At 40.4% G+C, this 27,994-nt stretch overlaps 1 protein-coding gene across 6 annotated transcripts; it reads right to left on the bottom strand.

The window, feature by feature from the left end:
* Window positions 1–27,947, bottom strand: LOC127424242 (lysine-specific demethylase 5B-B-like). 6 transcript variants are annotated; one of them, XM_051669244.1, is made up of 29 exons: window positions 27,619–27,754; window positions 24,457–24,646; window positions 24,264–24,341; window positions 23,902–24,024; window positions 23,459–23,629; window positions 22,714–22,770; window positions 20,516–20,659; window positions 19,917–20,010; window positions 19,643–19,782; window positions 19,141–19,299; window positions 18,816–18,935; window positions 18,511–18,669; window positions 18,065–18,246; window positions 17,639–17,801; window positions 17,421–17,540; window positions 17,070–17,264; window positions 16,591–16,772; window positions 13,821–13,945; window positions 13,311–13,461; window positions 12,920–13,034; window positions 10,559–10,929; window positions 7,788–7,926; window positions 7,425–7,604; window positions 6,673–6,831; window positions 6,111–6,584; window positions 4,417–4,507; window positions 2,017–2,189; window positions 1,314–1,550; window positions 2–916 (listed from the first exon to the last, which is right to left on the bottom strand). In XM_051669244.1, exons 5-29 carry the CDS (start codon window positions 23,564–23,566, stop codon window positions 782–784), a joined length of 4,173 nt encoding a protein of 1,390 aa, XP_051525204.1. In that variant the 5' UTR covers window positions 23,567–23,629; window positions 23,902–24,024; window positions 24,264–24,341; window positions 24,457–24,646; window positions 27,619–27,754; the 3' UTR covers window positions 2–781. The 6 variants fall into 6 exon arrangements, with proteins under 6 accessions (XP_051525200.1, XP_051525201.1, XP_051525202.1 ...); XM_051669240.1 differs by lacking the exon at window positions 24,457–24,646 and having other exon boundaries at window positions 1–916; window positions 27,619–27,947; XM_051669241.1 differs by lacking the exon at window positions 24,457–24,646 and having other exon boundaries at window positions 1–916; window positions 4,417–4,504; window positions 27,619–27,947.
* Window positions 27,948–27,994: the final 47 nt, after the last annotated feature.

Here is a 27,994-nt window from a genome sequence, read left to right as displayed (position 1 = left end):
TTATTCCACACTATAAATTGGGACATTTTTTTTTAACAAGCTAGTCAAATCCCAAACTCAAATCCCCCCAACCCCACCCTAACCCTTCAAAACGGCTTGAGCAGGTTTTGTGGCAGTTTATTACACTCTTCTGTCTGCTACAAATATGACATCTGTCTGTCCGTTACATCACTTGTATATCTGACCACCATTTCTAAAAGCACCAACACAACTGAAAACGCAGCAAAGCTCCTGAAATGTACAAACAACATTATTGCTCAGATAAATAAAACTCATCTACAATAAAACAACACAAGGAAGAGAATCCCATATGCCTGTGTACTGAAACGGCAAGTTTCCAAAATATAATTTCTCTGTATTTATCTATCATTTATTGTTTTTGGTGATAACTGTTTGTTTGTTTGTTTGTTTGTCCAGTGTTGCTGTGTTTCCGGCTGTGCATGCAGAAGAGACAATCCTCGCTGTGGATGAGTGTCTCTCCTCCACACCAGAAAACAACACAAACCCATGCACTGCTATATTTATTCAGCATTTAGCATATTAAGCATCGTTTTAGACAATCACAAACAGTTCAACAGAAGGGAAAAAGCTGTACAAATACAAAAGAGTGACCAAATAGTATCATTCAGGACGTAAAGTCCCACAAAAAAAGTAAAATAGCACCGTTGTAACAAAGGTCAGAGGTCATAGGTTAGGGAACAGGGAAGGGTCAGTTACACAGCCAGGAGAGGGGATGGAGGAGGAAGGGGTGGGAGACTGGATGCCGTCTTGTCTGTCCATCTCACTTCCGACGGCCTGCGTTGGTTGTGCTGCACGTTACGCACACATAATCCTCCTCAGCTGCGAGTTCTGCTGATACACCCACACACATCATGTGGAACCAGCGGTTACAACAGTCACACTGAACCCAGTATACCTGCAACAGAAAGAGTATACAGTTAACATACATACACGGTCACTCACTCACTCATTCACACACACAAGGTTTGGCTGCTTAAAATGCGCCATATACCCCCTGCTGGTCTTTGAGATGAATGGGAAACCTAAGGGTCAGCTTTCTCCAGGTATTATACTGCCCTACAAAGCGAAAATGCAGTAACTATGCCAATACTGAACCTGAGAAAATGGCTTCAAAGTTTTTTTGTTGTCCAGCCAAATGTGGATTATAAAGTCGTCTCATTACATTTTCTCTAATTCCACACATAGCTGAGCCAAGCGAATCTGCCGCAGGACAAGAGAAACAATTTTGGTTACTGCTTTTTGCCTTTGAAGTGCAGTACAAACCACCTTGGTTCACACATAGATTCACTCACCTCTTCTCCCTCAGGCTGGAGACAGCTTTCTGCTGGACAGAGGGACATATCTTCCTCTGAGTCTTCGGACTGGGACACGTCCGATGCAGAGACTGAAGCTGCTTTCCTCTCTCTCCTCTTCTCTGTGCTCATCCTCTGCTTCTTGCTATTCGGCTTTATCCCTCTGTCCCTGATCTCCGTATCCTCCCTGTTCATTCGTCGCTTTGCTTTCTTTTCTGCTGAAGTGATTGCATCTCTCTTCAGAGAACATAGAAAAAAAAAAGTTACAAAGCATTTAATTAACCAATAAGGTATGAGACCTTGCACTATTGTAAATATATTCACAGTTAAAGGGCATTGTGCAACCCCTTTACAATGCCTTACAGACTATATTCACTATATAGCAAGACCTCAAATGCCTAATTGCTTATATAAAATGGTTAATATACAAAAAAAATATCAAGAACAGAAAACTTCAAAATGTTATTTAAGCAAATTCAAAGTGCCATCCTTCCACAAGAAAGTATAGTAGTCCTGTAAACCTGCTTAGTGCTTTGTAGTTGGCCTCTATGGGTGCTGCGCAGTGATATACATAGCATCTACTTGAATAGTGGTTTAGCATCATAGCTGTTCAATTTAATGTACTGCAAGTCTCTTTGGATGGAACAAGGGTCTGTTAAATAGGAAGTCTCAATTAATCCATGCACACACTCACACACTTTACCTCTCTCTGTGGTGAGGAGTGTTTCGGGGTGAGGTAGGGTGGGAGTTCTATGTGGGGAGTGTTTATGGTCGGGGGGCCGGAGAGCAGGAGTCTGTATAGATGTTGAGTCTCGGGGAGAGAAACCTGTAGAAGCAAACCCTCCACCATCAACTCTTCCATATCCGCACTGAGACCTGGAAAACATACACACTGATTTTAAAATGTGAGCTTTCTCTGTCCTCTGTACGGTTGCTCTAATGCTCTGCACAATGAGCTCATCTATCAGGGTCGAAAACTAACTTTTTAGCCAGTCAAGGTGGCTGGTAGATTAAACTGTTTTTTTATTTCCAACCAGTTAGATTTCTTGCCTCCGTTTTTTTTTGTTTTTTTTTTGGGGTGGGGGGGGCATTTTACAAGTGGATTTGACAGACATGAGAGACAAATAAACAATACTGTACACATGTTTCCAAGTGAATTTCTTTAAAATAATTGTATTTTATTATTTTGCCTGAAAGTCCATTTAGATTTTTTTTCCAGATAATTCACTTTTTATAACAAAACTAAATGTGTATTTTAAACTACATGCTGTCATATGTACAACTGAGTCTCATGAGCCTCAAGTACACATAACACAGTAATTTCTTGGTTTATGGCAAACTCAACTAATTCAGTCAGATGCATCCACTCAGCTCTGACTGATGTATAAGTCTTATTGATTCACTAAAAAGAGCCGGCTAATAAGAGTCATTCATTTGGTAATCACACATCACTGGTAATGCTGTAGTTGTTGATTTTGCGCTGAAAAGCACTGCATATTTTAATCTGGTTTTCTGTCCGCATTGCCACAAGGCTGCACGTTCAAGAACCATTAATGGATCGAGCATATGGCAAACCCCAAATTATGTATCAACAAGTCTCCTTTTTGCTGGTCAGAGTGGATTGTGAGGGGGGTTACTACACTCGGTGACCTATACGAGAGTGAAGTGTTGAGACCCTTTCAAAATTTGGTTCAACTTTTTGGGATTCCCAGATCTCAGTTCTAGAAGTATTTACAGCTGTGCCACCTGCTCTGTACTGTTTTTGGGAGTAATTTACACCCAGGTGATTACTGCTTTTGGAAAAGGTCATGAGGCATCAGTTTATTACTCCCTGCTAATTCAGAGTCTGGGTGATGGAACTTCAACTTCTCGTAAGAGATTATGGGCGAAAGATCTAAACTTGGTATTGTAGGAGGGAGTGTGGTCTAGGATTCTAAATAACATCATGTCTGCATCTAGAGATGCAAGGGTTCGACTTATGCAATTCAAGATTTTACATAGAGTCTATTGGACCCCCTCTAGATTGCATAGGCTTGGTCTCAAAGACACACCCACCTGCTGGCGATGTCAATCAGAAGATGGAGACACAACCCATGTCCTTTGAGGATGTGTTAAGATCCAAGAATTTTGGTTGAAGATTCAGAGTTTTATGTGTGGGGTATTGGGCTCATAAATTTTATTTTGCCCCAGACTCTGTATTTTAGGTGATGGGGCGGTCATTAATATGGAGAATAAGCACATAAAAAAACTGGGCCCTAACTAGAATTATGATTGCCAGACAGATAAATTTAAGGGGTTGGAAGTCAGCTGGAGCGCCCTCATTTCAGGAGTGGTGTTCGGAGATGGGCAGGGTAGCAGCCTTTGAAGAGGGGGCATCCAGAAGACTGGGGAATTTAGACTTGTTTGTGGAGAAATGGGGCAAGTATCTGGCTTTTTTGGAGGGCTCTCGGGGAGGGACAGTGGAGAGAGAGGTGTAGTGGATGTGTGTGATTGTTATTTATATATTTTTTTGTTTTGTATGTCTGTCTATAATTATGTGACCACTGGGGTGTTGTTGGGGGTCGGGCTGGGGTTGAGGAGGGCAATTGTTAGGGTTAAATATTGATTCTGCTTGTATATGTTTTGCTTTTCATTGTTTAATAAACGAATCAATAAAAAATGTTAATCACAAAAAAAAGAACCATTAATGGAACCAAAGGACATGAAATTCAATTGGTTTCAGTAATATAATGCTATTATTACCGGAGAAAATGAATGTGTGGTGGGTAATTAAAAAGAATTTGCACTTCCGCTCGAATTCCGAGAGTGGTCTCAATGGCATGAACACTACTGAACATCGCCTTCATCTTGCTTCTATATTTACTGCTAACTGAGGCTATTGATGAGCAGCGGGAAACTATCTAAGGGCTGTTCTCTTTAAACGTCAACAATCTCGCTGATTGTAGGCCTACAGAGCCCCCTTGAGGGCAAAAGTGGAGTGGGTTACATTTCTTTGAGAGGACACAGACATTGCTAGGAAGGAAATTTACCGGCCAAATAGAAAATGTTAAGGTGTTAATTTCGGACCTGTCAGTGAGTGTCATAATGTGAGAATGATACAGACCCTGTAGGGGAATGCAGCGCTGCTCTGTGTAAAACACAGACTGTTCCTGCCCGGAAACACTCCAGTCCTGACACCGAGATGAAGACAGCTGCTACAAAGCAAGAATAAAAATGTATTTATGGGTAGTAAACGAAACTGACACACAGTAAACAACACAAAATGGCAAACAAAAAACTAACTAAATAAAAGAAATACATTTAGCAAATGTTACTGAAGTCTGACTGCACAGATTTAAGATGCTTGGTCCGCATTCAAATCGATAGCATTTTTACTACATTAAACAGACAGACAATCTTCATGCAAAACAGGCAACTTACAAGCCATGTTTCTTACACAATGGCTTAGTGCAATCCAGCTAAAGACAAGACTTCTAAAAATCATAATCCATCTCAATATTTAGCAACAATAATTGTGACCAGAGTACTGCAACAGTCTGGTTTTGTGAATATGGAATTGCTGGATTCTTCAAGATTCTCATCGACACCTTCAGAATAAAACACTACTGCTTGTTTGAACTGAAGCTCCTGACCCATATCTGCATGATCTGCAAAACACTGTTACCACAGGATTGGCTGATTAGATAATCGCACAAATAAGTAGATGTTCGGGTGTACCTAATAAAGTGGCCTGTAAGTGAGTGTATGTATATATATATATATACACACACACACACACACACACACACAGTATGTACACACCGATCAGCCACAACATTAAAACCACCTGCCTAATATTGTGTAGGTCCCCCTCGTGCCGCCAAAACAGCGCCAACCCGCATCCCAGAATAGCATTCTGAGATACTATTCTTCTCACCACAATTGTACGGAGCGGTTATCTGAGTTACCGTAGACTTTGTCAGTTTGAACCAGTTGACCACTCTCTGTTGACCTCTCTCAATCAACAAGGCATTTCCATCCACAGAACTGCCGCTCACTGGATGTTTTTGGCACCATTCGGTGTAAATTCTAGAGACTGTTGTGCGTGAAAATCCCAGGAGATCAGCAGTTACAGAAATACTCAAACCAGCCCATCTGGCACCAACAATCAAATCACGGTCCAAATCACTGAGATCCAATTTTTTCCCTATTCTGATGGTTGATGTGAACATTAACTGAAGCTCCTGACCCGTATCTGCATGATTTTATGCACTGCACTGCTGCCACATGATTGGCTGATTAGGTAATTGCATGGATGATTGTTGGTGCCAGATGGGCTGGTTTGAGTATTTCTGTAACTGCTGATCTCCTGGGATTTTCATGCACAACAGTCTCTAGAATTTACTTCAAATGGTGCCAAAAACAAAAAACATCCAGTGAGTGGCAGATCTGTGGACGGAAATGCCTTGATGAGAGGTCAACAGAGATTGTCCAGACTGGTTCAAACTGACAAAGTCTACGATAACTCAGATAACCGTTCTGTACAATTGTGGTGAGAAGAACAGCATCTCAGAATGCTATTCTGAGATGCGGGTTGGCGCTGTTTTGGTGGCACGAGGGGGACCTACTCAATAATAGGCAGGTGGTTTAAATGTTGTGGCTGATCGGTGTACATACACAGTGTCTGTGTGTGTATATATATATATATATATATATATATATATATATACACATATACACATATATAGATAGATAGATAGATAGATAGATAGATAGATATAGATAGATAGATATAGCCTGTGCAATATAATGTCCGACCTTCCTATTGTGTCCAGTGGTTCGATGGCTCAGTGTAGGTGAAGATCCTCTACAATCCTGAGAGGTCTGCGAGAGATCAAAAGAGTCTATAACCCCTCGTGCTCGTCGCTGCCAGCTGACTGTGCGTTCGATCATGTAACGTAGGGCATCGCCTTCTGGAAGACGCACACGAATCCGCTGCAGGGATGCCAGCAGGGACAGGATCTTGTCTAGAGGGGGCTTCGTCGACCGTAGACATGACGGACAAAGCCAAGCTTCTCTGTCACGACGATCACTGGGGTCACGCACACACACGCTGTGAAAAGCATCTCGACACAGCTCACACTGCAGCATGGCACCCATGGGTGACTTCTGACATACACACACTTTAAGAGCTCCGCAGTCCGCTGCAGGTAGGAGCTTTGATTCATTAGCTGCACGAAGAGAGCATAGCGATTCCAACTCCTTCAAACGAACTTCAGCCAGTGTAAACATCTGAGAGAGAGAATGTGTGAATGAATCAGAAATAGTGTGGTTTTGCTTCTCTGAAGTTTGTCAGGTATTTTCAGTATACTGAACTTACAGCAGATGCAGAGTCTTTGCTGTCTGAAAGTGCTCTCTCTACATCACTCATATTGTCCAGCTTCACAAGCTTCTTCCCTGATGACACACTCTCCCATTTAACCTTCCTCGTCGTCTTCTTCTTCAAAGAGCTGCCCACTTCCCACTGGGGACACAACACCTGCACGGGTGACCAAAACCAATAAATCACTTTGAAAGAAACAAATCATGTATAATAAAGTATATAGAAATGAAATAAATTCTTTATAGCTCAAAAAATCAAATGAAAAAGGTAAATCCTGTTGGCTAACCTCTTTAAACTACTTTTAAAATTTACTGTACTTTTAAGTTCCATTTTAAACTTTCTGCATTTTAAACAATTAATCCAAAAATGAAAACTATGAAAAATGAAAGCTGGTGCCATGTTTCAATATGCAGAAGTGTGAATGAGATTTGAGAGCAACATTAGATGGGAAGATTATCAGTGAATAAAACAATTCTGTCAGTTCCTCACACAAAGATCTCAGATGGCTAATTGTATGGTGCTTTTTTTTTTAGTGCTTTTTTGTCACTGTTTGTGGTTGAGGGCCCCAGTCTCCATTTATTTGTGTAAACATTATGCAAAACACTTCCTTTAGAGTTCCACAGAAGAGAGTCATACAGGTTTAGAACTAAATTAGAGAGTAGATGACAGAATTTGTAATTTTTTGGGTGAATTATTCCTTTAAAAACAAATTTTTTGATTAATTTGAATGATTATTTGTCCAGTCTGACCTCCAACAGAGTGAAAGGGGAGTTTTTGATCAGGAGGGTTTTTGTGGCCAACTCCTTCCAACTCTGCACCTCTGAGACCAGGACCTCCAGCTGCTCCAGAGGCTCCAGTCGCACGGGGATAGCATGAGCTCTCAGCACCATATCAGAGAGCGAGCCGAAAAGCGGAATCCGACCTCCCACCTGTCATCGCAAACACATATAAATATAACATCACGTGATTTTTTTCCTTTTCTTAGACACCTCATAGACATGCATGCAACTGTCATATATGGCAAGTAAACTAGTATCCATACAGGCCAACATGTATACTCACACATGTACAGTATTTTATTAAACAAGTTCCTTTATTATAGTGTACACTACCTGTAGATCATCAGCTTCCTGAAGCCATTCCTTAGCTCTGTTTACTGTGTCCTGTAGTAGAAGGCAGTACGGCAGGTATGCTGGTACACCCTCCACCTGAGTCAGCTGGGAACAGATCGTCTCCAAACTCTCTGGAGGTCTTAAAAAAAACAACTACATGATAACAAATGTCAGCTAACTACAGAATCACTCTGTGCTGCCCCCTGGAGCCGAGGTGCCCAACATTGCAGGAATTATACAAGGCTCATTCAAGGGCTACTTTGCATTTTTAAGCATCTTTAGGCATAAACTGATGCAAATCATCTGCTGCTTTACAAAAGGATGTAATTCCACAGTCAATCACAGGTTGGTCATTCCACTTGATTTTAGATTTTTCTATTTCATATAAAGTCACTAAAGTTCTTCTGACTGCTTGAGACGACTCTGAGCCTGACCAGAAACTCTACTACTGAGCATGTCTTCACAAATAGGCAATATACACTCACTGGCCACTTTATTAGGTACACCTGTACATTTCCTGTATATATAGGCCCCTATATGGGTGTACAACCTCAATTTCTTTTTCGCTATAGTTCTTTTTTTTTGTCCTGTTACGTTTTCATTCTGAACTAAACAAATGAATGACAATTATCAATGGAGTAGGAAGGTCGGGGGTGGGGGGGGGCGTCTGGGTAGCTCAGCAAGTGTTGACGCTGACTACCACCCCTGGAGTCACGAGTTCGAATCCAGGGTGTGCTGAGTGACTCCAGCCAGGTCTCCTAAGCAACCAAATTGGCCCGGTTGCTAAGGAGGGTAGATTCACATGGGGTAACCTCCTCGTGGTCATGATTAGTGGTTCTCGCAATGGGGTGCGTGGTAAGTTGTGCATGGATCATGGAGAGTAGCGTGAGCCTCCACATGCGGAGTCTCCGCAGTGTCATGCATGACGAGCCACGTGATAAAATGCGCAGATTAATGGTGTCAGAAGTGGAGGCAACTGAGACTTGTCCTCTGCGACCCGGATTGAGGTGAGAAACCGCACCACCATGAGGACCTACTAAGTAGTGGGAACTGAGCATTCCAAATTGGGAGAAAAAAAATAGTAGTAGGAAGGCCTGTTATTGTATCAAAATATTAGGCTTAATAATTTGTCATAAAATTCTGTATTAATAATTATATTAAAAAAACAAAACAAACCTGGGTTTAGGTTACATTGTGGATAAGAAATAAATGCGCAATGCATTGTGAACAGAAGAATGCACAACTGTAAGAAGATTCAAAATCATTTTCGGACATTCTTTGTATTTATGGAATACAGGGAGGTTTGGGTCATAATAAAAAACATTGCTTTAATTTTGAGCCAATATGAATAAAGGATAATGTTATGTCTGGCTTTATGCAAACTAACACAAACAGACGATAAGTAGACTGCCGATTATGCGTACAGATTTGCATATCATCACGGGAACATATACTGAACCAATCTTTGAAATATAAATTAAATCTATCATCTATACAGGCAGATAAGTCTGATCTTTAAACCAAGCAGGCTCACAGAATTAAAAACGTAATGACGTCTAAGATGTTAAGTAAGGGATAATGTAGTCCATCGGTTGTTATTGCAAAATAAATCCCTTTAGGGTGACACAAGACCCCTCCGCTTCGGGTCCTGATCACCCTGTCGGGGTTTATTGTGCGATAACAACTGACAGACTGTACATTATCCCACTTATTACATAGCTACTAACCAAATAAATAAATACATGGACATAAAATATTGATTTGCATTGAAATTATGTAATTTGAGAAGCTGGAATCAACCTACGGAGTTCTGTTGCTGTTTATTTTGTGCTGACTCCTCAATAATCAGCCTGAACAGCTGAAATCAACCTCTGGTATGCGTCGAAGTTCTGTTGGTGTTTTTACTTCGTAAAAATTACCGTCTGCCTCCTCATTATTCAACCTATTACAAGACTACTTGCAAAATAAATAAATAAATCCACATGAAACATTAATTTGAGTTTAAATTATTTTATTAGCTTACTTGTAGATATCTCACAGTGATCCAAGAAGCAGGAGAGAGCTCCGCAGAACTCGCAGAACCCGGATGAGTGGTCTGATACGTCTAAATCTCTGGATGTGCGGTAGTTACAGAGCAATATCTGACTGCTGGATGGCGCCATTGACCAATTAGAATCGAGTATTCCAGAGAGCCGTGTAATAAGGACAAATAATGATCGCGAGTAAAGCCGCAGCAAAGTGTCGCCTACCTTTCCAAGAGTATTCTCCAAATATTCCACAATATGCATAACATATCGCAATTCGGGAAGAAAAGAACAACAATTAACTTATTTTTCTTAAACAGACGTGCAATTATGAACAATGAGGCAGAAATCCAAATTAAACTTTAATTTATTTCCTCAGTGTAATCTGAGATGGCCTCTGTAACACACTGGGTATTATTAGTCATTATAACGGATTATCAAATTCCGTAATCGATGCAAAGCTTCAGCATAATACGGATACATTTTTACACCACTACATACTATTATTAAACTAAAAATTGTATTTGGGTGTGCAAATTTTCATTTTGGGTTGCATTTGCATGTCCTGGAACACTCGTGGCTATGCCACTGCCCTGTCGGAGGGGCACCCTTAACAAAAGTGCAGGGGCTCGAGCCCCTAGAGCCACCCCCTCTGCATGTGCCTGCTTAAGAGTCCAAATAATTCTTGGGGCTGCTGTATATGGACATGTTTATATAAGTGTATATGTTTATCTGTGCTGTCCCCACCTGGCCTTGAGCAGTGCCTGTGCTTTCTCCTCCAACTCCTCTGAGATCGTTAGCAGTTCCTGCAGGCGAGCCATCGTGCGTTCGATGGAGGGATGCGGTGTCAGTCCGACCCCTCGATCGATCAGCTGGCGCATGTTGTCCAGAGAGAGGCCGCAGGGGTTTGTTATTGGATCCTCCGCCTGCCGGACTCCCGCCAGCCACCTAGCCTGCTCTAAACGTTCCCGTAACTGCGGCAACTCCGGAAGAAACACGTCAAACTTAGAGCCCTCCTCCAGCAAGGACTCAATCTCACTAACAGAATCTGTGCTCACTTCATCAGAGAGAAGTTTCTCACTGTGCTGCTGGAAATCTTCAATGCTATTCAGCAGCTCCTAAGAGAGACAGAGAGAGAGGGGAATGGATTCAGTTATTTGCTTCTATTATATGTGCTAAATCAGCCGGAGGCATTCAGAAATTATCCGTGCCTCTGCCTAATCTTAAAGGGATAGTTCATTTTGACACTGACTACCACACCTGGTGTCGCAAGTTCGAATCCAGGGCGTGCTGAGTAACTCCAGCCAGGTCTCCTAAGCAAACAAATTGGCTCAGTTGCTAGGGAGGGTAGAGTCACAGGGGGTAACCTCCTCGTGGTCGCTATAATGTGTATAATGTCAACAAGCCACGTGATAAGATGCGTGGATTGACAGTCTCAGATGCAGAGGCAACTGAGATTAGTCTTCCACCACATGGATTGAGGCGAGTCACTACGTCACCATGAGGACTTAAGAGTGCATTGGGAATTCCAAATTGGGGAGAAAAGGGTAAAAAAAAAAAAAAAGAAAAAGGGGAAAAAAGGGGGATAGTTCACTCAAATATGAAAATGATTTTCTCAATCAGGGTTCCCACTCTTTTAAAGGCATGATTTTCCAGGACATTTCATGTTCCCAACAGGTGTAATATTAAAGCAAAACACACTAACAGTCCTGATGTATATTGTGGTTATTAGAAGGTTATTTTTTCTGAATTCCACATTTACGAGTTTAATAAAATTTTATAATCAAATGTTGTCTAATGAAATTAATTCATTACATCTTTAATCAAATGAAAATATAATTATTTTAATTTAATTTGTCAACATAACATTGCATAATTTTTATCAAATTAAGTGGGTTTTAACAAAATCCTCACAGCACAATACGAAACACTGGAGATAATAATTCAAATACAGTAAATATTACTATTCAGTAGTAATATATTTTGTGTTGTATTTTCCTCATTTCACGTGTCCATTTAAATCAAGTTTTTATTTTAGCATTTCTGTGTGTATCTGACAGTAGTATGTCACCTCCAGATAAGCAGTTCGCTACATGGCCAAGTGTGATTAAACCCCAAATGTGTTACAGTATATTCCATGACATTCCACGCTTTATAACTAATGACATTTTTAAGACAGGAATCACTGATTCAGTCCAAATCATAGGGCCCTTCAAGAGGTAACAGTGGAGTAAGCTGACTCTGATCATTGAATTATTGAACATTTATTCAGATCCTGAGGTGTAAAGGCCAAATCACCACACTACCATCTTGGGGTGTGAATTCATTTTCGGTGAATTCATCGTCATAGTTAAAAATGTACAACTCAAATGTTTTTGTAATTAACATTATAGCAATGTTGGAATGAAAAAAAATCATATTTACTTACTATGGGTAAAAAGGTTCGGAGCAAAAGCAGAGATGACAGCAGATGAGCAAAACACATGACATGCACATGACGGCTTCGTTAATGGCAATCAACCGTTGATATTGTTTAACAATGTGAAGCTGCTGGCAGTGACAAAACCATGTGAATTTGTGTATTTGACTCCTATCCTGAGTACAGATCATTACCATGTTTTTGTAAATGTAACAAAAACCATGTTAGTGACACAGTTGAACAATTTTATTATACTAAAATATTTTCCAGGACAAATAATTATTTTTCAGACATTTAGGTATTTCTCTAATTTTCCATGACTTTTCTTTGATTTGAAAAATGCATTGCAAAATTACAGGTTTTCCAGGATGCGTGGGAACGTTGTCAATGACTCACCCTCATGATGTTCCAAACCTGTGTGACTTTTCCTCCACGGAACACAAAAAGAGATGTCAGGCAGAATTACTTCTCTTTTTTTTCCCCAAAACAATAAAAGTGAATGGTGACTAAGTCTTTCTGCCTAACATCTTTTGTGTTCCATGAAATAAAGAAAGTCATATGGCTTTAAAACAACATGGGGGTGAGTACATAATGACATAATTTTCATACTTATGTAATTTTTGTACTTTTATTACAATAAAATTGCCTGTGCTTGGTGCATCTTGCACAACTGCGTGTGTGGCAGTCACCTTTAGAAGTGGAGCCTGTGTCAAACTGCAGGGCAGGTTATAAAGCTGCCGGACAAATGATCTCATTTCCTCCACAGTGAGCTGATTAAGAGATTTTCCCCCACCTGTGCGGTACCTGCAGGCAGATGATGACATACTGACATAAACACATGCATGTAGGCTTGCACAAAATTCATATGCCATATACTGTATGTTTTGACCAAACCAAAGCGTTGTTTGCAGAAAGATGAAGCTCACCACACAAAATTCCCCTTAAATAGAAATAAACTCAAATGTGTGTGTGCTTTAAACACTGTACGTGAGTTAAAATGTTTGTTTTGCATGAGTGTGTGCTGCTATAGCATGTGTAAGAGTCTGTGCATCACTGTAGTCTGTGTGTGAGTGTCTGTACCTGGTCTGCCTCTTGCCGTTTAGCAGTTGCTGGGCAACAGACGAGCATTTCTCAGCATCTTGAGTGACCAGCCTGAGCTGACGTAACAGATCATTCTCTGGAAATGACTTCTCATCTGACTCCTCCAGAAGGGAGCGAAACACGGTGACATCTACAGTGAAAGAGAGAAAGGGTATGAAAAAGATAACAGGAGCAAATGTGAAACTCATACTAAGAAAGTCTCAACCATTTGATTTAAAATTGTCTTTAATATCTAAGAGGAACACTGGAACACTAAGAGGAATTATCAAAGTTTGTACATTTGCTGTCCAAAATGAAACTTTTGATTTTCATTTAGCAAAAAACCTCAAACTCACTGGCACTCTGATCTTTCTTTGTTTATTTTAGACATGCTTTATCCATCTGTTAACGGGACTGAGGAAGTCAGGAGTACCTCAGCTAATGTGTCTTGATGAAGGGTTGTAAAGTCATTATTGTGTTAGTTCTGCATGTGTTCAGAATGAAACTCACTGCGTTTCTTGTCTAGCTTGGCCTCCATAACCTCAGTCACCCTTGAGGCCCACTCGTCATAAGACTCCGCCCTCTGCGTCACAGCATTCATCATGGGGTAAAGGTCGTCCAGTGTGAAACGGTAACTGTGTGGTTGAGTATTACATTGAATGAAACTTTCACCAGAGGTCTTCAAAACCTTTCCAGAGCAGCGAGCAAATAATTTCAGTACTTAAGCACTTATTACGATTAAATTATATTCTAAGAGACTAAACACTTATGATTCAATTTAACCAACCAAAAACATATTTCTTTAAAGGTGCAATATGTAAAATTTTTCATGTAATATTCACCTTTTTTTTGCCAATGTGTGAACGGCTTGTAACGCAACTTAAAAAATTAGTCCTTCCCGGACTTCCTAGGTTGCCTATTAAAGCCTGTAGACCGATTTTCATGTGAAGGGAGTGGGTCGGTTTTGCCAGGAAAATCCAAAGGATGTGACGTTCATTCGCGCTCCCGAGAGCCTTGCCTCAGACAGTAATAGCTTCTCTTCCGCTATTCAACAATGACAACAAACTGCAACACTAGATAATGTTATCTTAGAGATGGAATCCAGCAAAGGTCCAGCTCCCAGCCCAACACCGACTCCTACACAAAACATTTATCTACTGAATCCCATCTGGCTAAGTGGCAACGTGATCGTGGTCGAGCGAAAACTAGAGTGAACATCGGCATGGTATTTGATTCCTGGAGGGACCTTCGTTCGGTTTTGGGGATCAAAACCGACCCTGAATTGGCGTTCTTCTTATTGGACAGGTAAGCTTACATAACTGCAAAGCATGTGAAATATAGTGCCATAAGGATTGATCTGTGTAATTTTAGCTAACTTGATCTTGCCTGCTAACGCTTACGAATTTCAAGCTACCTTGCTTCATAACTTTCAAATAATTTCAACAATATTCTCTTTATACTAAAAGTCAGGTTAATGTCAATGTTAATCTGTAATTATTCAGCAAGGTAAACTACAATAATACATGAAATGAATGCTAGACAATGTTCAAGATAATGCAAAAAGACCCATTCATTAGTGTAACGTGGTTATACAGAAAATATATACATTCTTTTATGATAAAACAATAGGGCATCGATATATCAAAATGACAGTTGTGATGGAATCACATCAATACTGAATTGTGTCAACATATTTATAATGTACAGTCTATTTTATAAACAACTACTGTCATCATCCACCAAATTTAGCTAACAGATATTGATAAAACTGGCTAGTTAGCTAACGCAGACATAGGCTAAATGTCATATAAATGCAGTCAATATATCATGCAAAGATAAGTGATTACTTACAACTACAGTCTCACATAGTCAGACCTACATCCACACTTTGTTTTAGCCCTGTTCCAGCACTGGAGAGTCAAATATAATATACAGTCTCAAAGTTTGTAGTAAAACAATCATAACTGTGTAATTTTAATTATGCTACTTCATCTGTCAGCATGATGCCGGTGAATCACGTTCAGTCTCTTTGTATGTTACATCATTGTTTTGGTCGATGCTCGCTCGTGTCCGTGTGGAGTGTGTGATCGAGCACGAGCAACAGGTAGCTGGCTGCAGTTCACTTAACGGCCACAGGTGTCATTAATAACAAGGGTTTCTGAATCTTATATACTGCACCTTTAAAGGAATATTCCGGGTTCAATACAAGTTAAGATCAATTGACAGCATTTGTGGCATAATATTCAGCAAAAAAAAAAAAAAGGCTAATATCGAGGTTACAGTGAGGCACTTACAATGGAAGTGAATGGGTTCAATTTTTGGAGGGATTAAAATCAGAAATGTGAAGCTTATAATTTTATTAAAGCACTTACATTAATTCTTTTAAAAGTTGAGTATTATCTGAGCTGTAAAGTTGTTTAAATCTTTTTAGTAATTTTAAGGTTTTAGTGTTTTTGCATTACATCGTCATGTCAACAAAGTTCTAAAATTAGATATAACTTTACACAAAAATGTATGCTAACACACATATTGTTTATGTCTTGTGGCTATACTTTTAAAACAGTGAGTATTTAAAGGTTTACGGTTTAGCCCATTCACTTCCATTGTAAGTGCCTCACTGTAATCTTGATTTTTGCTTTTTTTCAAGAAAAGGAGGGACAAGTCAAAAAACATTTATGTGGTAAACAACATTATGCCACAAATGTGGAATATCCCTTTTATGATGATGATGAAAATACATTACAAAAAGGCCTCTCTTTTTATTTTCTTCTCCCCTTTTTCTCCCCAGAATGGAATGCTCAATTCCCAATGCGCTCTAAGTCCTCGTGGTGGCGTAGTGACTCGCCTCAGGAGGACGAATCTCAGTTGCCTTCACGTCTGAGACCATCAATCCGCACATCTTATCACGTGGCTTGTTGAGCGCGTTACCGCAGAGACATAACACGTGTGGAGGCTTCACGCTATTCTCTGCGGCATCCACGCATAACTCACCATGTGCCCCACTGAGAGTGAACCAAATTATAGCGACCACGATGAGGTTACCGCATGTGACTCTACCCTCCCTAGCAACCGGGCCAATTTGGTTGCTTAGGAGACCTGGCTGGAGTCACTCAGCACGCCCTGGATTCGAACTCGTGACTCCAGGGGTGGTAGTCAGCGTCAATACTCGCTGAGCTACCCAGGACCCCAAAAAGGCCTATCTTGACTAATACAAAGGGAAAAGGTAAGGCAGCTCTTGTACCATGATCAGAGAGGAGTAATAAATCCAGTGAAGACTCACTTGAGTGTGTAGTTGGAGATTGGGCAGGAGCAGAGGTTGTGAGCATGGTGCAAACACACCTGGACTCCTGGTCTACAGGGGCAGGTGAGAGCAGACAGGTAACAGGTGGTGCGACACTTCACACACTGTCTCTCATCATCTGCCAGCAAATCATACTCAAACAGCTCACACTGGCCCACACCCTACAGAGAGAAAGAGATGTTGTGAAATACTGATCAAAAAATAAATAAATCTAAGCAAACTCATGAAAATTGACAAAATCATATATTACCAATATAAATAACCTATAACCCTTAAACATTATCAAAAAATATGAAGGTATATTTATTTTAATATGATTATATGATTTTATGATTTAATATGAGATTATATGATGTATATGCTATACAGTATTTCATATTTATAATAATTCTGTAGTTAAAAAAGCTGCCCATGATGCTGCATGTATGTGTGACATCACAATGTTTGTGTTCCCTCACCATTTTACGGACTCTGTCCCGCAGCTCTTTCTCCTCTCTGATCATTAGCTGCATGTCCTTCTGTACAGCGGATGCCAGAACCACATCCAGGCTGTCAGCCTTCATGGCCATATTACACACCATCTCATCATGAGAGAACACACAGTAACGGTGCAGCAGACGGTAGTGATCCACACATTGACGCCCCAGTGGCATCTGCACACCACATTTACAAAAACACAACAAAGCAGAAACGGATTAGAACATAAATTACATATGAACGTCCATCTACAAAAAACCCTGCTCAAGACAATCAACAAAAATATCAGTCAGTTTAATGGCAGAGTTCAGGCTGATCCTAAAACAGCTCACCCAGTCCACCGTGCAAAAGTTCACAGCCTCTGCGAAGTTGAAGCCCTGGTTGAAGCCACTGTGATAGGATCGTGGGAATGTGATGACAAATTCTCCTGCACACTGATTGGTTCTGTAAATCTGATGGAAAAGAATAGAACGAGTTGGTCCATAAACATAGATGATGAGCATGTGTGTGTTACTCACATGTACTCCATAATTATGTGCGAGTTACTCACAGGTACTCCATGAGCCATGAGTGTATTGGGGTTCATGATAGTGACCAGCTGGTGTAGAAGGTCTGGCTGAGACTCAAACAGTTCTGGGGCCAGTTTCTTCATGACTGCTTCCAACTGCTCAGCGGCAAAACCTGGAGCACCATACCAGGTCTTAGGTTCTCCCCTAACACACACCAACAAACAGAAACACATAATTAGGGTTGTCACCAATGACATGCCATTTAACCATATCACTCTCACACATTTTGCACTCTCTGTATCCATCACAATGGATAACATTTCCTGTTTTTTTCCATATAATTCCGAAATACACATATTTGGCAAGATACATGCTTTGGAAATGCTGTTTCACATCATCTTTAAGCATTCTGAGGTGCTTATTTTCTGTTATCAAGCATTATAGTGTGTTTATTATAATCTTATTACCAGTGTAGGTAGTTGATAGAATAGCTCCAGTGGTCCTCAATGTGCCAGCAGAAAGAGGAGAAGCACATGCCCACGTAAAGCCACGGCAGGGTCATGCCACAGATATCTGCTGTGACATGGGTAAGCACCGATGGTTTCATCATGGCCATCTTATTCAGATTCCACCCACAATTAAGGTATTTCTACAACAATCACAGCACAGAATAATTCCATCAGTGATGAAAAAGGAGGACTGATCAACTCAGCAAAGTTCTCAATGCAGCCTGCACAATCGATTTCCTCCAAACTCACACAGTGCAAATGCATAAATACATTTGTTTCTTATGTAAATGTGTAATCATTGGTACTGCAAAGAGAGGAAGCACTGCTAATGGGTTTGGAATCTGACTAAATACATGTTGGAAATAATGAGTAATCTCTCAAAATTCCTGATTTTCCAGTTGTACCTCATCATGCGGTGCAAACTTAAAGTTTCCGCCCTTGATTGGAAATCCGCTTCCAAATTCTTTCGAGGCAATGTCAGCGCCATATTCCACTGTCACATCCTCCTCGATGGTGCCAACCAACCGCCAAAACTCTTTTTCTACCAACTCGGTGGGCACCATCTGAAATACACACAGGTCCACAATCACAGGGAAGAATAGAAAGCACCAAAATTAATATCTAATAATGCTTTTGTTTTTTAAGTTAGATTTGTAAATGTATGTTCATGAGAGTCAATGCCAGAGTATTAGTTAGGCTTTGTACATACATGAACAGGCATGTTGAAATAGTCTGACTTGAAGGAGTCAGCCATTTCCCCAAACGCTTTCAGAGAATAGTCCCTGTACGCTTGCTCGAAGCCAAATGCCTCCTGAGGTTTACTGCACTCCTGCAGAAATGCAGAAATAATAAGTCAATCCCCTGTTCTGCTATATTAAAGCCTGGTTTGCACCAATATATAAAGCTACATGGATCTTCAACTGGTCATTGATACTCATAAAGTGCAGCTAAGATTCAGTTGCTTCCATTTACTTTAAACATTGAACAAACTCTGTTATTGTTTATTTGGCAAACTCCAGATCTGTTCCACTCACCTGAGCCAGACACTTAGGGCACCTCCAATCACCTTTGGGAACATCACTGAGGGGCGGGATCAAGCAGAAGGTGTGGTAACTGTCATCACAACCGTCACATAGCAACAACCTATCCTCGTCGTTCCCCTTGCCACACACTAAACACACATACAAGTCCACCTCGAGAAAGAGAGAGTATGGTACTACTGTAAGCCATATGCCATCTAATCCTTGCAAAGAATTCCACTACAAAGCCAATGGACAAATCTATGGTTCCTGTAGCTCAACTGGTAGAGCATGGCATTAGCATGTAAATGTAATTTATAAGTGAACCAAACACTTTTTCCTCTAAATTTTCTTATGAAATGTCTATATCTGTGTACAGTCTGTAAAGAGTGCATTGAGTCTGTCACATCTCATTATAATCAACAGCATCGGTTTGTCCACAGAGCTTTGACGACATCTGATTTGCATGTGACAGAAGGGAATTTGAATATGAGAGGAGGACGAGGAGGAAACTCACTGTGCTGACTAGAGGAGGGGGGGTGTTATTCTTGTAGCGTGATTTACTTTTCTCTGGTTCAGGGTTCAGTGCTTTTACCTCCACAGGTTCCTGCTTCACCTGTATGGGGATCTCCCTCTCTACGACTGACCCAAAGACATCTGTTAATATAAAGATCCTGATTTGACTAACAAATTAACATGTTTAGATTGTTTGATTTACTGCAGATTGTCAGATCCTACTGAATACTGAAGATTTGAGACATGAAATGTTAGTCACAGAGGACGTTGCTCACCTGGTTCAGGTTTGGCAACGAAAGAGCCCATCCTCCTTCTGAGATTTGGCCTGTTCTCACACCCCTCGCCTCCCTCTGACTTCACACAGCCAGACTAAAGAGACAGAGAGAGAAAGAGAAAAATAATTCAAAAGTGTGTTTCATTTAACACAAATTGTTATAAATCCTAAATTATACACAGAATGGAACATTTGAATGGGAACTGAAAATGGGACAACATGAAAGCACAGACTGTGACAAAACATAGGCTTTATTCTGTTTCAAGTGATCCGATCACAAGTGGTCAGCCAAGAAAGTTTCCCCTGCCTCACAAATGCGTCTCTAGCGAATACATTGGATCAGATTTCGCCTTCCAAGTTTTTTTGATGGGAAGGTTGTTTTGGAATGCATCAGTAGAGATTAGCATTTACAATACAATGCGGTTACTACCAAAATGTAGCAAGTGATCAGATCTCAACACAGATGCGTTGGACCCTGCATTTAACACTGTACATTTGCGATTGGATCAATTTAAATGTATGTTAATACCATGTAAATGGCCTTTACATTATAGGGGCCTCATGTAAGTGCTGTGTGCATGTTTGTTTCTTAACATTCACCTCTGCTTTCATCCTCTTGGCTCTTCTAGCAGGCACGTTCATGTCACTGGGCTGCATGTAAATGTTTTGCCTCTGCAGCAGGTCATGGGATTTGTACTCTTTATCTTTACCATTTACATCATCCAGTGATGGCTTCTGCAAACACTTTAGAAAAACAAGCAAACACAACTCTATTGGTTAAGGCCTTAACTCTGGAAGTTAAACTTACATATAAAGCATATATTCCAATATGTTGTACAATAAATGACTTTGGGCTTCTTAAGTTAATATTAAAGGTGAATTGTTTACCGGTAATTATATCGCCACCAAATATTGTTTGAGCAGTCCGACTGAGCTGGACATAAGAACAATGACCACATTTACATGCACTCAAGAAAACGGTTTATTCCAGGGTTTTTGCAGAAAGAGGCATTTTGCTTTCTTTACAATGTTTAAAGGGTTAGGAGAAAGCACACCAGGTTTTTTCCGGAGAACACATCTTATGTGGCCATGTAAACGCATAAGCGGCATTCTTACAGGTTTTTGAGGAGTGCACATGTGTTAACAAACCGGATAACAATCGTCATAGGATGGATCCCAACAACTAGTCAACACAGTGAAGAGAATTCAAAATTTTTGGGAGTACAGTGAGAAAAATACATACACTATAAACTATACCTATTTATACACACCAATGTAAAATATCATTTGCAAATACTGTGTGTGCTCAAGTATGTTGAGAGAATCCCTGAGTTTTATGTAACAGGGGAACCCCACTATTGCAGTGCAATTCCACTGCAGGTCACGATAGATAGTTAAAGGAAACAAATACAGCAGCAACTTGGGATATGAAGTGAAGCAACAGAATAAAATAGCTAAGTCTTCCTTGGATGCCATGTTTGTTTACACAAGCGTTGCAGGGAAATTATGTTGCTGTGGAGAAAGCTCCTTACTGACCGAGCCGCAAGTATACGGGAGTAAAGAGTACGCCGCTTAAACAGTGCATGTAAATGGGAACGCCACTTTCTCGCAATAAGCTACTTTCTGGTGTGCATGTAAACGTAGTCATTGACTCAACAAATGGAATAAATTTGGGGCAGGACTGCCTGTTTGGGCTAAAAATGTAAGACGGGGGAGTGCTTGAAATTTTAACAAAAAAGATTTTGCAATTTTGCTTGGTGCCACTTGTAGCATATAAATGACTTATTTTACCTTTAATCTTGGTCTCAGACTAGAGAGGAAATTCAATGTTAAATGAGAATAAAGTTCAAAATAAAAAGGTTTTAAAACACAAGTTTTAAGGCTCAAGATTTCAAGCTAAAGAAAAGGAAAGGGTCACTTTAAGGTCACTTAAGGGTTCTCCACACTGGAAACAAGCAAACTGTGAAATTTCACTTTAAAAATGACATCTACATCAAAACAGCCGTCATCAGTTCCCACCACCCAACAGATTATCAGCGCTAATGTGTAAATAACCTGTTAATAAGAATGTTATGTCCAGTAGCGCATGCAGGCAAAAATCTTCAGCACTCCCAGTTACACACCATCTAAACTGGATGGTGCCTGCTTCCACTATCAGATTACAGATTAGTGTAGAGGCAGATAGAGGGAGAGTATATAGGGAGAAGAGAGAACAGTTGGAGGTGTAAGAGATTAGCATGAACAGAAAGCAGGTCACAGCTCTGTGGGCTGACAGGAGGAGTGAGAGGGGGAAGGTAGCAAGAAAGGATAAGGCAGAACTCAAAAAGACAAAAAACAGAAAGAGCAGCACGAGAAACAGAGAGTGAAAACAAAGACGAGAGTAGTAGGTGGGGAATGAAAGCAACAGTGTCTCTGCTGGACAGCTGGGGGTTCAGTGGGGGGTCATGAAAGGTTAGATGCAGTCTGTCACTAAAAGACCAGCTTGCTCCCATTTGTCAAACAAAACACAAACAAAAAAGTGGTTTAAAAAAAAAATAACACAAGGACAGAAGCAGCAAAAGAAAGATAAGACACAGATCTTTGTCATCAACCATGAAAAATAGTCTGAACAGGACAGATATCACAAATACATCTCCTTACATCAAAAAGTTAGATGTGTGTGATTTTCAGACCGCAGGAGCACAGTTCACAGAGTGACAACTAAAAACAACCGTTCATTCCCACAGGTCCCATACTGACATCACATCCTGTCCTGAGTTACATGTTTTGATTAGGTAATGGGGAAAGTTGAAACATACCTCCTCCAGCCCAGGAGGTGCCGCAAAACTCATCAGTTTGTCGGCGAGATCAGGAGCCTGATGTAGAAAAGAGCACCGAACATTATACACAAATTAGCAGTGACCTCCAGGTCAGAGGTCACCGACATCTCTAACAGAGATGTTAAGCATTCAGTCAATGGCTCCAAGATACGGTTTATGTTCAATGTTCTTGTGTATGATCAAATTATTTGTGTCTAGGTGACTCAAGAAGAGGCTAAAGCTCATTAATCCTATTAATACATTCTTCTGACACAAAGAGAGCAGTTTACAGAGCGTAAAAGGATGTGAATATTAGGGTAATTAATGTGTTTGTGCTTTCTGATGTTCAATTGTGCTTTTTCAGTGGGTTTGCCTCACAAAGACTAACTATTGTTAACAATATAATTTCTCTAAAGACAAACACTGTGGTGCATAAAGCACGTAAGACAAGGAAGATTGCCGCAAAATACACGAAACAGGCAACTCTAACACAATTAATAACACACTTCACCACAAACACTGTGTTTATAAGCACAGCATACTAAATCAAACCTTATGGCCATCCCTAATAATGCACAAACTTAAATTGCCAACCCTGAAAGCCCAGTTTTAACACTGCAGACATGATGTAACCCGACTCCTTAACCCAAAAGTCGCATATCCTCATTCATACTCATTCAGTGAACTGAAAAGCTGTATGCAGAGTGTGACGCGTTGAACTGATGTGTCTATATGTTGAACTTACCAGCAGGTTTGCCCCCGACTGAAAGAGGTTGTAGGGGTACAGAACCCTCTCGTAATGGGATCTCAGGTGAGACCCCACAGCTTTGCCTGGGGCAAATCCCATCGTCATGGCGATCTTTGTCCATCTCCTCTCTCTACATACAACATCAAACCCCCCCTCATCTGCAACCAACTGAAGAGATTGAAAAAGAGAAAATGAGAAAAAGGCATAGAGAGTGTGTGTTAATGGCACGAGTGTTATTTTCTCTGATGACTTCATAGTGAAAAGATAAACATTCATTGTTTCTTTTGGCCAATGATAAAGAATCCTGCGGTTAAATGAATAACTCTGTGACGCACACAGAGATGAGTCACCATTTCAGCTCTCTATATTAACATAATATACACATTTCAATAATCTTAAATGCTTTGTGGATCAGGTGAGATCCTGTCCTACACACTCACTTTGTTGAGCTGATACAGATTTAGGATCTTGCGCTCTACTTGTGGAATTTTGAGCGTGCATCCTTGTAGCTCCCAAAACTTGGCAATCTGGTTCAAAAAGTTGAGTTTAACTCTGGTTTGAGCCTAAGAGAGGGGAACGTGACAGAAGGGGGGAGGATGCAGAACACAGAACAGAAAACAAGAATCAGCAACATTATGAATGTAGTGTGTTCATTATTAAGGATCTCACAAATGGTGCTATTTAATAACAGACATCCCTAAAAAGATTCAAATTCTGCTGACAAGGATGCAAGACAGTGACCACTGTCATAATGTGCACAAACACACTTTCTCTCGACTCAAAGCAAAATTTCAAAGCTCACCTCTAATTCGTTGAGTCTCTGGATTCGAGGAGTAAAATGAAGTCTCTCGACGTCGCATGCAAATGGCGGTTGCCAGTCCTAAACACACACAAACAAAATAAACCAACAAATAACCTAATCTCGCATTTCTCTCATTTTAAAAAATAATTCTTAGATTTCTGAGTTTTTAATTCATTTCAACATGCAATGTTACCTCAGACCAAACGCACAGCTCAAGATCAAGTAAGGACCAGCGAGCCAGAATTGTCGGCCACTGTGAATTACACTCTACATTCTTGTGCCTTCAGTCCAATTCAAGGTTTTACAAAAACAAACTTCACTCCCATCAACAGCAAATCCAAACCACAGAATCTATCCTTGAGCTGAGCTTCCATAGCTCATTACTACAGAGATCAGGAAGACAAAAACCAATAAAACAAATGGGTCTTTCTCAAGAAGACCATTTTCCTATTTAGTTTTCCCAATTCATTTCGAATGTCTTTGTGAATGCGTTTACACACATACTAAAACATTGAGGTTTTGATTAGAAGGTGACCGTTTCTTTTGTTTAGAGATAAGTCTTTCTCAAACCAAGGGTTGAGGAACACTACTAAATTAAATGGTGATACACAACGTCTACACAAAAGGCATGTAATTACACACTATCATATATGTATGCTGGTCAACTGTATTAAGTAAACTGATTTAGAACCAGGGAAAAGTCCTATTAGCACTATTATCAACCTATAAGAAACACTTTAGAGAGTCTCTTTATTCACACAATGAATCCTTTCTCTTTGTTCATGAATTTATTTGAAACGATGTGATGAAGAGACCCTCTACAAACTTGACTGTGGTTTGTGGTCAAGACTCTTGAATGTGTTGTCTGCTTAGCACAGTGGCTTCTCTGAGCTAAAAGTCACACATTCACTCACACATAAAGGCCAGCTTGATGTAGATGGCTAAACGGTGGAACTGAGGTTTTTGTTCAGTTTGGTAGGCCTATATAGGAAAACCTTTTCAGTCCCAGTTTAGCTCTTTTTCTTTGTCTCCAGCACAGGGATGCACAGCCACCCATGACAACATACAATGCAGTGTTTACAACTGCGTTCAGAATAACAAAAACACACACAATGGTCTCTCCAGATACACATTACACACAATATAAATAACAGTTTGATTACCGAGACCAAACAGCCACCAATATAAGCAAGTATTTTCCTTTCGGGATCAAAAAAGGTTTCGCTTATCTTAGCCACACACACACACAAAAAGGAACCTCAGGATTCACAATCAAAAGAAGATACAAACCACATATTATAGCCTCATTTTATACATGTGTAATAATCATGTAGTTATGTAATCAGCATCTATGCCTCTGAGAAAACAAATAAAACCTTACAGTGTTCATTCATATCTTTCAAAAATGCTTCAAAAACACATAGAAAGAGTAACAACTCAAATGCAAAAACATTAGCCTATAAACAAACCACTCCAGTCCCCAACAGGAGATGGTGGAGATCATTGCTTAGGCACAAACAGATTTCTGCTCGCCACAAAGAACAAGAATCAACGCAACGCATCTCAAAACTTCCACAGATACACCATCTATGAATTGAAGTTGGGTTCAGAGCATGTTATGTTAATATAACAGTGTTTCCTTGTTTGATGTTCAGGCAAGCAGTTACAGAAAGACACAAAATGGCCAGATGGTTAATTCACTCCATAGCTCGCAACATGGAGGACGCGCCCGGCCCGGGGACTTCATCCATCCAAAGGATTCTGGACCAGATTGTTGGCCGAACCGAATATATGCACCATTTCACACTGTCCTAATGATTCGTGTCCGAACCCAGTTCGCAAAATATGTTTGCGGACTCTTTGTGTTGGAACGCAAGAGGCCATATGAAGCCATCTCCCCCAGTTTCAGCCTTCGAGAGCTTTCAAGCCCTTTGAAAGATTAAAATAAAACGTGTAATATTGTTCTTTTGATATTTATAACGTCATTAATACGACGCCATCGTTCTCAAATGATGCTTAAGATATTTTGCCCGTGATTCATCGCTTGTTTGGTGTATTTATCCGCGACAACATGCGTGAATCACGTCACGTAGCTGCAAGTCCATTAGATTTATACAAGTAACCGAATTCATATCAAGCATGAACCAGAACCGTATATTTCTGCTCCAGTGCTCAACAGACGGACTCTCCTATATGACATGAAAACAGAAATTCTGTCCTGTCTTCAAATGTCTGTAAATATGAAAAAGGATGTAAAACAAAGAACCGGTTTATCAGACACAAACAGCGATGGACTCATCTAATCGTCACTAAAAGAGATATTGGACGCCATCAGAACCAAAGGAACGCTTTAAACTGGGTCAGACTAGTTCTGGAGTAAGCAGTTCGGATTCAGATAAACCCCGCTGGTCTGAACCGGATCATTCCACTTCAGTGAACTATATGTAACCGCCGAGTATAAACGGTAATTTAACGTTTAAATGATTCTGATCCGCTCAGATCCACTGTTGTCACAGAATAGATTTTATTCTGAACAGAATACAAGATAAAAACTACAGTATATACCTTTTATATCATTATATGGATATATTGACATATTGTGTTTTTACAGCTAATGTAATAAAAGTAAAAAAAGACTTTATTTTATAAATGTATAAAGTAAATGTACTGAGGTGAAAACGAAAGAAAAGGTTTATTTCCGCGTTGGCAGGTATCTTCTTGAGTCTTGGTGGTTTTCTTTCTCTGAAGACATTAAACTTTTCAATGCATTTAACTCCTTGTAAACATTTGTATAAATTAGTTATTAAATCAATATAAATCAGTTTAAAAATCAATAAAAATAAATACATAAAAAAAACAAAGATGCCGAACCAACTACACCAGTCCTAATAATTCAATATAAATGTTTTTTTTTTTTTTTTTTTTTTTTTTTTAAATAGATCAATGATCCTTTATATCAACGATAGACACTGACAAACAGCGAATTAAACACGCAAACCTGACGTTTAATCCGCTATTAGAACCGAACCAGGCCGTAACATACACACAGGGGCCACATAACAGACATTCTCCTTTATAAATCTCTCATATCTACGACGTTTGCGGATCCTAAGCACAATTAATTTGCTCATGGGCTAGGATCCCGGGTCACGCAGGTCGGTAGTTCGTGCGCAGACCCCGGGAGAGGTTCGGAAGTTCGACTATATCACGGATGTAACTACACACAAAGCGGTTCGGCAGTGCTGTCACTGCGCCGCCATATTGAGACATTTCCCTTTGAACCGAGCTCAGAATCACTCCGCAGATCCGGCCCGGTTCAGCCGGTCCGCTTCAGACCGTCCCCGACAGCACTCACCGGCGGCGGTCGAACCTTGCAGATCCCGGTTTTCTCGGCGATGGGTCGGATTTTATTGATAAACGCGAACGGGTCTGCAAATTCCTCCCAAGTGGGCTCGAACACCGGGCACTCCGGCGGTGGGGTAAACTCGGCCGGGCCCCGCTGGGTCATCCTGCAGGTCCGGTTCCGGAGCGAAGCGGAGCAGAATCGAGTCGCTCAGAGAAACACAACAGAACTTCCTGGGATCCACAACACGGTCTGTCCGTCCGTTAACTCTCCCAGTCCGTCAACACTTGAACAACACGAACAATCAACACACACACACGAACACACACACCCACATACACACACTCACCGTGACGTGACTGCTCTTAGGCTGACACCACATCCGCTC

This window comes from Myxocyprinus asiaticus, chromosome 33 (assembly GCF_019703515.2).
Source record: "Myxocyprinus asiaticus isolate MX2 ecotype Aquarium Trade chromosome 33, UBuf_Myxa_2, whole genome shotgun sequence".
Lineage (NCBI taxonomy): Eukaryota > Metazoa > Chordata > Actinopteri > Cypriniformes > Catostomidae > Myxocyprinus > Myxocyprinus asiaticus.
Note: the sequence above shows the minus strand (reverse complement) of the source record. Positions and strands in the feature narration are given on the sequence as shown.